Source organism: Schistocerca piceifrons, chromosome 10 (assembly GCF_021461385.2).
Source record: "Schistocerca piceifrons isolate TAMUIC-IGC-003096 chromosome 10, iqSchPice1.1, whole genome shotgun sequence".
Classification (NCBI taxonomy): Eukaryota; Metazoa; Arthropoda; class Insecta; order Orthoptera; family Acrididae; genus Schistocerca; species Schistocerca piceifrons.
In genome coordinates, this window is record NC_060147.1 from 49,712,698 (window position 1) to 49,724,741 (window position 12,044).

At 39.9% G+C, this 12,044-nt stretch overlaps 1 protein-coding gene across 4 annotated transcripts in view; it reads right to left on the bottom strand.

The window, feature by feature from the left end:
• The window catches only part of LOC124718963 (F-box/LRR-repeat protein 7-like), a 130,362-nt gene that overhangs the window by 59,025 nt on the left and 59,293 nt on the right, over positions 1-12,044 (bottom strand). For all 4 annotated transcript variants that reach the window (XM_047244629.1, XM_047244631.1, XM_047244630.1 and 1 more), the window contains one exon: positions 8,724-9,037. In XM_047244629.1, coding sequence (XP_047100585.1) covers positions 8,724-9,037 — 314 coding nt within the window. The remainder of the gene's footprint in view (positions 1-8,723; positions 9,038-12,044) is intronic.

Below are 12,044 nucleotides of genomic sequence, written 5' to 3' on the forward strand. Positions count from 1 at the left end.
ATTGCAACGCATCAGGCGCTCCGTCTGTATTTATACGGGTACTCTTCCTTTATAACGTGCTTTGTCTGGTTTGAATCAATCGCTTTTTTTGCTTTGATTTGATAAGTGCCGTTCTCTTTTTTATAGGTGTTTACATCACTTTAAGCTGAAAATGCATTATTTGTTGCATTCTGATAATGAGTGTTTACAACTTGTCACCGCTCATGGCACGGCTTGCTTTTGTGCGCACTACAGCCGCTTACAATAAAAAGAGGAGAGGAATTGTCTCATTCATTTAAAATCACTTCTAGTGCATGATATTGGCCACACTTTGGGTCACTAAATGCTTTCCTGCTACTTCAACATTTAAATAATTTGTCTCTCTGCAGTCACCATTGCCTGACGTTGCTCTCATCAATGCCATATCACAGACCTGCAACACGATTAGAACTTTGTTCCACAAGATAAATAACTCCCTTCTTGAATTTGGCACTATAATGAAAGCGCTTCATTAGGGTTCACTAACACCAACAAGCACAACACAAAATTCCACGATGCAATAGGTGCCTCTACGTGAAATCTGAATGAGCCCCAGCGTATCAACTCGTGCAACAATCCAAAAGCCTTGTGGATTGTTGGCATTTTTGTGTAAAGAAATTTATTTTTGCTGCTAAGAATATTTATAAAGCTGCTACATTCAAAGACGAACAATACAGAATTTCTATTTACTTCATTGGATAATGTATGAAAATGCAGTAGTTGAAACTCGGAGCAGAGAAAAAAGCTTGCCTTCTACTTTCTTTTTTAATTTATTTACTGACACAGAGGTTTTGGGGCCAGTATTTATCTTTTGTGCCTGCAAAGCATGCCTGTGTAGTGCTACATATATTTGATGGCAGAAGTTAGTTAGTTGTGGTGACACCTACCAACATTTTTCAGAACTTCTGCTTACTTTGCATTCGATTCTAATTGCAGGTGGTTTTTTGCATTACAAAAACTGGAAAAAAAAGGTTTGTGTAATATTATACATTTTTCAAGGGGAAGAAATATGAATTTAACTTATACTGGCGCAGTGTAGTGACATCTTCAAGAAATGACTTATCTACTGGAACTTTGTTCCTTCTCTCTCCTGTTTTAGTTCAAAAATTTTGGCCTTCCTTTCCTCAGTATCCAAAGTCATTGTAAACTTCTGATGCAGGCGTTGAAATTGCCACTGCACATTGTACTTCTTCCACTCCAATAAAGTAGCATTACAAGACAGACATCAAGGGCCAGTTTGCATTTCAATAAAAAAAGTAAACTTCTTCCCACTGTGGGTCAAAAGTGTAGGGAATCGACCAGTTTTCGTTTTGCTCATCTTAACTCCTCCTCAGTCATTTTCATCTCACTTTTGCCCTACTACGAATGCCAGAGAGACTTCGACTTCAACGTCGACAACATTGACGACACGAAGTAAACGGGCCCGTCTCTGGCCATGCACATCTGTAACAAACGGGTGATGTTAGCGGAGAGGTGGAGTGTAGAACTGCAGGCTGACAGTGGCCGCGGGCAGGCAGTGTGGGCACTCTCTGGCACCCACGCCCACATTAGTGCATTTGTCCATCCCCATTCTGGGCCGTGTCACATGTAACAATGGCAACTATTCAGTAAATAAGAGTTTGCAATCAAGTTTCTGTCAAATTCTCAAGCTTTCACTCAACCCGCGATCTACTGACGTCTGATGGTAGCATCTCTGAGATGCGTTTTGCCGCCGTAATTTACTCACATGATGGAAATTACAATCAGTTTACCACAATACATTTTGTTAACTTAATTTTTCAATAATTTCCTTTGCTGTTTTATCTGAATGTAGAAATCTGAACTAAACTGGCCAAGACATTTTTGAGATTTTTGGTAACAACTTTTCCCTTTCATATATTGCATACATGTAGGATGAGTCAGATTATGAGATCTTATGTAGACAGTGATCTTCCTCTTGTCTTGAAGGTAAAGTGTGCAAAATTTCATCAATATCAGAATGAAACTATGTTGTTGTTGTGGTCTTCAGTCCAGAGACTGGTTTGATGCAGCTTTCCATGCTACTCTATCCTGTGCAAGCTTCTTCATCACCCAATACCTACTGCAATCTACATTCTTCTGACTGTTTAGTGTATTCATCTTTTGGGCTCCCTCTATGACTATTACCCTCCACAGTGCCCTCCAATACTAAATTGGTGATCCCTTGATGCCTCAGAATATGTCCTACCAAGCGATCCCTTCTCCTAATCAAGTTGTGCCACAAATTTCTCTTCTCCCCAGTTCTATTCAATATCCCCTCATTAGTTATGTGATCTACCCATCTAATCTTCAAGATGTCTGCTTGTGTCTGTATGTGTGGATGGATATGTGCGTGTGTGGGAGTGTATACCTGTCCTTTTTTCCCCCTAAGGTAAGTCTTTCCGCTCCCGGGATTGGAATGACTCCTTACCCTCTCCCTTAAAACCCACTTCCTTTCGTCTTCCCCTCTCCTTCCCTCTTTCCTGATGAGGCAACAGTTTGTTGCGAAAGCTTGAATTTTGTGTGTATGTTTGTGTTTGTTTGTGTGTCTATCGACCTGCCAGCGCTTTTGTTCGGTAAGTCACCTCATCTTTGTTTTTATATATAATCTTCAAGATTCTTATGTAGCACCACATTTTGAAAGCTTCTATTCTCTTCTTGTCTAAACTATTTATCATCCACGTTTCACTTCCATACATGGCTACACTCCATACAAATACTTTCAGAAACGACTTCTTGACACTTAAATCTATACTCGATGTTAACAAATTTCTCTTCTTGAGAAACGCTTTCCTTGCCATTGCCAGTCTACATTTTATATCCTCTCTACTTCGACCATCATCAGTTATTTTGCTCCCCAAATAGCAAAACTCATCCATTACTTTAAGTGTCTCATTTCCTAATCTAACTCCCTCCGTGTCACCCGATTTAATTTGACTTCATTCCATTATCCTCATTTTGCTTTTGTTGATGTTCATCTTATATCCTTCTTTCAAGACACTGTCCATTCCGTTCAGCTGCTCTTCCAGGTCCTATGCTGTCTCTGACAGAATTACAATGTCATCAGCAAACCTCAAAGTTTTTATTTCTTCTCCATGCATTTTAATTCTTACTCCAAATTTTTCTTTTGTTTCCTTTACTGCTTGCTCAATATACAGATTGAATAACATTGAGGAGAGGCTACAACCCTGTCTCACTCCCTTCCCAACCACAACTTCCCTTTCATGCCCCTCGACTCTTATAACTGCCATCTGGTTTCTGTACAAATTGTAAATAGCCTTTCGCTCCCTGTATTTTACCCCTGCCACCTTCAGAGTTTGAAAGAGAGTATTCCAGACAACATTGTCAAAAGCTTTCTCTAAGTCTACAAATGCTAGAAATGGAGGTTTGCCTTTCCTTAATCTATCTTCTAAGACAAGTCGTAGGGTTAGGATTGCCTCACATGTCCCATCATTTTTACAGAATCCAAACTGATCTTCCCCGAGGTCAGCTTCTACCAGGTTTCCATTTGTCTGGAAACTATAGAGTTGTACATATCACAAAAACAAATAAACGGTCAGTCTTCCTCCCACAAATAAATTTTAAAATTTGTGATTTATAAAATTCAATAAGCGTAAATTGCAGTTCTAGGTTAAAAACACAGAATTGCCTGAGATTTTATGAAATTCCATGAGACTTCCCTGATTAGTCCAGGTTTTCCCGAAGAATCTCTACTCTACAGCAGCGCCTTGCCTTACGACAATCGGGTCTTTGGCTGCTTCGATGGTGGTATGTCCACACATTTCCACAGCTTGTTTTGCTCCTTTGTCTCGGGGTTACTGTAAAAATAGATTAGGAAAATGAGATATAAATAGTGCAGCTGAGCACACTGGCACACTGCTTGTCTGTGTCCCATTTCTGAAACAATACTGGTGCGCCCCGCCCCCCCTTTCCACCTTTTGCCCACCCACACCCTCACTATACGTGAACTCTCTCACTATGGGGCCCGAATGAACCCTTCCCAATCTTCCCGACATATCCTCTATCCACTATTACTTCTAAAGGTTTTCCAGTGTGTTTCTTTTACGTTTATGTGTGTATCGACAGTCCAACACCTTTCATCTTCTGAAGTTGAACAGTGAACTGTGTTTGATATCGAGAATAGAGAACTTGGTAATGGAGGAGAGCACTGAGGGTGAAAATTATGGAGGCTGACCAACACTTGACTATGGATTCGACACAGGTAGACCACCACATTGGGATCACAGCTTTATTTCAAACTTTGTACACCTTTAGTAGGCCATTAAAACAAAATAATGCACAAGTTGCAAGGTGGGAGAAAATCGTGAGAGAAGTTTCATGCATCTACTACGTGGTTTATGAAGCTGTGCATAGGTGCCAGGATTAGCGCTAACAGCGATCAGCTGGTTACAGTCAGGGTCTCATAAGACGAACGTGTACGAGGCGATGCTTCGACTCCCACTCAAACCTTGATTTCTGTAGCACAAGTGTAAATTCAGTGATATTCAAAAAATTTGCACTTACACTATTCATTCTTGCTATGTTAGCAACGTCTCACTGATAAGTGTCAAATAGGGGCTTCCTGTGTATCTGCAGCTCAAAGCATCAATGTGCAAAGTAGTTCCGGGTACCTTACCAGATTGCACATATAAAGGATTTTGCAACTCACGACAGGAATAAATTTTCAGGAAAACTATGCATTTCTTCATTTACATGTTGACAATTGTAAACATGTTTGTTCTAATAACTAAATTTAATTGAAATTAGCAAGTAGTGAGATAACATGAAAGTCACTAAAACTTCATGCAAATAAATGTAGTTTTTTTAAAATTATGTTACCTCTCAAATGTCAAACTAAATAATATGACCTAAATGATTAATGGAAAATCTCATATAAAGATGTGAAACAAATGCTAACAAAGAGATAGAGGGACTGGCCAGTACTTATCTCAGCTCAGTACAGCCAACAGATACACAAAACAGAGCAGAAAATTTTTATCGTAGCTTTCGGAACTTTGTTCCTTCATCAGGGAGGAGAGAGGGGAAAAAAGGGGAAGAAGGGAAAGTGGATTCAGTTACTCACAACCCGGGTTAGGAAGCAACAGGAGAAAGATAAACAGGGAGAGTAGCAAAGATGGAGGCATGGGTGTATAGCGTCCCCAGTGCTATATTACGAAAAGACTTAAAAAACAGTATTTATAAAGAAGAGACATTAAAAAATTGAATAATATATTTTTATCATGTAGTCGTAAAATAATAATTTCTCTGTGTAGGTTTAGATTGCAAAGAAATAATTTATGACAAAATGATCTAAAGAGACGACAAGATACACTCTTTTGTCAATTTTTTTAGTCGACTTCACTTCCTATCTTGTCTTTGTTGTGTATAGTCGAACATCTTGTGAGTGCTGGCAAATGTAAGCTTATTTGTATGAGTTAAGCAGATAATATATTAATTGAATATTATTGTGCACTTTTAATTTGTAAGAGGTGATCCCGATTTCATATCCGCCTTCCTTGAATTAACCTGCATTCAAGTAATTTACAGTTCAACAATCGCAGCGGCCGATGCAGCCGACGACGCCATTACGTGGCGATATTAAGTTATGAAAATTAGCGGAAGCAAAATACTCGCCCGCTATTAACAGAATATTAATTTTTCTCCACAGCCGCACGAAGTTGCAGAAATACGTAGCTTTAAGACTCTTATTTTCAGCACCGTAGCCGACAGCCAGAGCCAGGACTCCAACTACAATACAATGGTTAACGGAAGTAAGAAAAATACTCTCGCACGTGTGTGGGCCGCAATTGTAATTAATAACTAAAGATCTTTTGCTTTAAAGTGAACTGACTAGCCGAGGAAATTAATATGAAAAGTTTATTACATTGTTCACTTGTATGCCCATGTTTTAAGATGCAGCGAGTCTAACATTCATTAACGTAACAAATAAATTGAGATTAATATTGTTAAAAAGGAGAACTTCAGGAAAGCATTTAATCGTAAAATCAAAATTAAATGGAATATCATTTTTATTGAGGCCCACCACGTAAGTTGGCAACAATCAAAAAATAATAACAACAATAATAATATATTAAATTACGAAGGCCGACGGACGCGAGAGGTGTCAGAGGGAAGCAAAAGGTATTCTACTGTAAGTACTGTGCCAGCTTCAAACCAAAGAGGATGCATACAGAAGTAAAGAGGTATAAAGATAAACACAACTATGTAGGATGAAAAGATGGGTGAATGGCTAAAGAGGAAAGGGAAAGAGGAGAAGACTGAAGAGTAAATGAGAGTGAGGTTGGTTAACATAGGTTCAGTCCAGGGGGATGGCAGGATGAAAGGATGTGTTGGAATGCAAGTTCCCACCTCCGCAGTTCCGAGGGACTGGTGTTGGGTGGGAGAAGCCAAATGGATGTACGGTGTAGCAGGTTCCTAGGCCCCTAGAATTATGCTGGAGGGCATGCTCTGCTACTGGGTATAATATGACCAATAATGATGGAAGCAGAAGAAAAGAATTAAAATTTGTGCCACAGTTGAGACTTGAAACCATGTCTTCTTGCTTACTAGGCAGAAATGCTAACCACTACACCACCGCAGCACTATGGTCAACATTGCTGCACGAACTACCCAAGTCAAATGCCCTCCCCAACACAAACTTCAGTTCCTATCTTCAGCTTATTTTCCCCCTACATTGTCACTATTGTCAGAGCTCTTCGGCACTGGAATAGCAACCCAGTGTTGGACGTAACAGGGAAGCCCTGTACCATAGTTGATCTTATAGATCTTATAATTAAATTTTCCTTGAGACATTTAAGTCTCATCTTTATCTACAGTAATGATGGAAGCAGAAGAAATGAACTAAAATTTGTTAAAATTTCTGCCTAGTAAGCAAGAAGACCTGGCTTTGAGTCCTGGCTGTGGAAAAAAATTTTAATTAATTTCTTCCGCTTCCATCATTATCACAGATAAAGATGAGACTTAAATGTCTTGGGGAAAATTCAATTACAACATGACCAGTGATGAAAAAAATATAGATTACAAATTAAATTTGAGCGGGAGTCAAACAGTCGCCCCACACACATTCATCTTGCAAAGCTGAAACGCTAATCACTTGACCACCACAAACTGCAACATTCGGTGCCTAGCACAGATACACATGTTACATGATGGATACGTAAAGCTTCTCTTATGACTTTATCGGAAATGCCAGAGTATTGCACCTGCCTACTTGGACATTACGTTGTTTTAATGGCCTACTAAAGGCGTACATAGTTCATAGTAAATCTGTGATCCCAATGTGGTGTCCTCCTATTGTCAGCAACTAAGCAGAGATGAACAGACACTCGCAGGATTCACTACTGTGGGAAGCTGCATCTAACAAATCTCCAGAGTGAAGAGTTTGACGACGGTTTTGGACACATATTGATAGAATATATGTAGCCCTAAAAACATTCCACAGCAAAATATCATCCATTTAAATAATTTCACAGAACAATGGATAAATCACAAGAAAATAAAACAATTCTTTTAAAAACCTAAGCATGAACCGAGAGTCTGAGGAATAGAAAAAAAATTAGAAAATGATAAAAATGCGTAAATGATATAGCTTTGAAGAGTCCAACTGTGGGAAAAGGAAAAGCTTAAGAGAGTATATGGAATAACGTTTACGTAACACTGTATTACATCTTTATAAAATGCGTTGGGAGCCTAAAATTGTACCAAAAAGATTGGAAAAGGCCATGGTGTTAGTAAACACTGCACTGTTTTCTGTTATTTATTGCAGTGGGTTTTGAAGTATTTTATACACTACATTTACTGACAATGGTCGTGAAACTCAATTTAAATATGTAGAAATTGTCTCTCTTAGTTCATGCACGAACTGAGGAAACTGAACAAACTATGACTTTTCTTAATGGAATGATAATTATTGTAATAGCACTCAAAAGCTCTTGAAAAAATAAAAATAGAGTTATGTAACGGTTGTTAACATTGGCATTGAAACTTTCCAGTAAGACACTCAAGAAATGAGCCAAAAATGAAATGCAAGGTGGCTAGATCCTGCTATTGATAAGCCAGCTGTCATATAAATGCCTTTACCCTGTATCTACATTGTGTAAAGTAGGGCCAACAGGAATTACATTTAGTCTCAGTAGCATAGGCCTACTTTTGTGTTGCATATAACAATGGAGCCTGGCACAAGAGCCCCACTCAGAGTTTACATTGCCGTAATCGATTCCAACTGCCTCACTTTTCAATTGTAGCTCACTTCTCAGATACTTCGGTGAAAAGTTTCAATCCCAACATCAACAAACATTATATCGCCGTACTCATATTTTCGAGATGTTTCGAGTGTCATTAAAAGTGTGTATAATTCCACAAAAAAAACATAGCTGCTTCAACATCTCTGTTATTACAGCAGATTAGTCAACACAGCTAAACTACATGCTCCTCTACGTACGAGCATATGCTGAAAACAGGGCTCAAGTTATCACTGTAGGAAAACAAACAAACAAACAAACAAACAAACAAACAAACAAACACACACACACACACACACACACACACACACACACACACAATACTGTGTTAGTGTGTGTGTGTGTGTGTGTGTGTGTGTGTGTGTGTGTGTGTGTGTGTGTAAGAGAGGGGAGGGGGGGACATTCGTTCACACACCAGACTGGAAACCAAAATGATAATGTACTCACCAGTTTTGCCACGCTTCTGACATCCAGCGCAATGTGGCAGAAGTTAAGCTGTGCGTTTTTGCCTTCAGGACATATTCCATGTCCCGTGTATTGTAATAGGGGCAGTCGGTGTGTATCTCCTCTAGCTGCGGACAGGCATCCACCAGATCACGAAGCCTTACAGGTGTCATACTCCACACGTCCTCGAACACCACCAGACAGGTCAAATGTTCCAAGGTGGACAAGAGTCCCGCAAGTGGCCAGTTACGCAGCATGCTCGCTGGTAGTTTCAGCTTCTGTATCTTTGGGCACTTCTGAAATATATGCTTCATAGTCTGCGGGAAGAACAAATTGCAATACATCTGTTAGGAAACAAGTCGCACATTCCACAGATTAAATCTCATTACGTAATGTAACTGTTAACCCGGAGGCAGCCGCACCTGTCGCTAATTCCCGTGGTTTCAACTATAATTTTCTTCTCAGGCAATAGCTACAGTTACATATTTTTGGTTCAGTATTTAAAATTGTTTCAATAATCAATATAAATATACTTATAACAGTGATCATAACAACAATAACCAATGTATCAACTTACACTAATACACAAAACGTATGACAAGTTTGAAAATACAGCATTCAAAGGAAAATAAATTTTTCAGAAGCATTTCATTTTGAGACATATGTGAAAGTTACTCCAATGATATCTGTATTACAGATACAGATGGGAAGTTTTATTGGATTGAGATGTAAACTGAGTGAGGATATTGTGTTCTTTCCTAAACAGCAAAGGTGGACTACAGAACAATTTTATCACGGCATCTACCTGCATTAAAAGGCACACACTTGGGTTTTTGCCTGTGCCAGGGGTACCTGCCTCAACCAGTGCTCAATATTTCACGAATGCTGTCTCCAGTGTCTCCCTTTTCCTCACAGGATATGTCACCACTGAGATAAACACTACTGTAGGTGTAAAAATGATTACCTGACAGCTTTACTGCCCCCCTCCCCCCTCCCCCAAAAAAAATCACTTGCCGCCCATCCCATCCCACCCCCACCACCACCACCACCACCACCACCACCACCACCACGCCCACCCCCCAAGAGTTTCTGATCTGATTTTGGTACTCATTCTGAATGTTACTATCACTTTCAGATTCTCTGGGTTCAGAGGAACTATCAGTTATATATATTGTTGGAACATAAGGATGTAATGAAGCAAAATGGGGCATTACATAATGAACAGATAAAAACTAAACTCCGCCCGATCAGGTCATGAAGGCCCAACGGTACCGACCCCTTCAGCCCACAGGTGTCACTGGATGCAAGATAAGGAGAGGCATGTGGTCTGCATTCTCTCAGCTGTATGTCAGATTATGAGGCCAATAATGAACAGACGGATGCCAGTTATTTTGGACATTGTGATACTAATACGTGATATTTTATACATATAAAACTTGTAAATGTATAGTCCTACACTTGTCATATTTATAGAAGTTGATAAGACTGAGACAAAATTAGGCAATTAATATGCAAATTTAATTAACTTATGCAAATATCAGAATGGGTGTGAGACAAGGTGATGATATTTCACCACTGTTATTTAATCTGGTCCTAGGGAAAGCAATCCCAGTAATGAAAAGAGAAAACAAAGAGGTGACACTAAACGGTAGGACAGATTTATTGGGTTACGCAGACGACATCACAGTTCTAGCAGAATCAGAGGAAGAGATGGCAGGAACTGTAGAGGACCTAGCGCAAAATGCAAGTAAGATCGGGTTACAGATTAATGCGGAAAAGACCGCGGCAATGGAGGTATTAAGAGAACCCCTAATGACACCCCATTAAAGGTAGAGATATAGAAATTTGCTAAAGCGGAAAATTGCAAATACCTCGGTACATGGTTGAACAGGCAAAATAATTTAAAACAGGAAATAAACCAACGTATTGTGAAAGGGTGTAAAACATATTTCAGTCTAAAGTAGACAATGTCATCCAAGAATCTGTCAATTAAGACCAAACCTAAAGCATGCAATGCCACGATAGTGCTAGTATTGTTGGTCTTCAAAAGAAAAATTATGAGAAGGATCTTTGGACCTGTCCAGGAAGGGAGCTCATGGAGACATAGAAAAACCCAAGAATCGTATGAGCTGATGAGGCAACCGAACATCGTGCAAAAACTGAAAGCGCCACAATGCTAGACCAGACACCTCTTGGGCAAAAGCCTTACTTATGGGAAGATATGATGGTACCCGTCCAATCGGAAGACCCACTACAGGTTCCTCGATCGCCGATTTGATAGACTGAGAAATAACGCCGAGTTGAACTCGCAAGGGCTTAAGTCACGGAAGTGCAGTAGGTGATATAGCACTTAGCAGCCCCATCAGTCAAACAAATCAGTAACAGCTTGCACTGTACGTGCTTGAGCATTCTCCTGCAAAATGATGGTCAGGTCCTGCAGAAAGTGTCATCACTTCTGTCTCTAAGCTGGTCATACATTGTGTTCCAAAAATGAACAGCATATGGACAGAAGTGATGACACTTCTGTCACGGATTGCACGGCCCCTCCTGCCAGAGGTTGCAGTCCTCCCTTGGGCATTGGTGCATGCGTTTTTCTTAGCTTAAGTTAGTTTAAGTAGTGTGTAAGTCTAGGGACTGATGACCTCAGCAGTTTGGTCCCTTAGGAATTCACACACATTTGAACATTTTTATGACACTTTCTGCAGGACCTGACCATCATTTTGCAGGACAATGCTCAAGCAAGTACAGTGCAAACTGTTATTGATTTGTTTGACTGATGGGGCTGGTAAGTGCTATACCACCTACTTCACTCCCCTGGCTTAATCCTTCCTAAGTTCAACTCAATTTCTAAACTGAAGGAAATACTTCACGGCATTCACTTCAGAACTGCTACAAATTGTCAGGCAATAGACCACTGCACAAACTGTCAACACAACTGGCACTGCTAAGAGTATCCTATGACTTCCACATCGCTGCCAATGGGTCATACACAATGCTCGTCACTACTCTGAAGGTCAGTAAAACTTTGAAATACCTATATATTTTGTACCAGCCATAAATAAATAGTTGCCACTATTAAAGTTCCAACCCTCATATGTTGCCTGTGTTACTAGGAAAACAACTTCTCCCCCAATTGCTTCACCTGGTCCTACTCAACTCAACAAGCCACCTTCCTAGATGTTGACCTCCACCTCAAAGATGGCTACATCAGTACCTCCGTCCATATCAAACCTACTAACCACCAGCAATACCTCCACTTCAACAGCTGCCACCCATTTTATATCAAGAAGTCCCTTCCATACAGCCAGCCACCCGTAGTCGTCG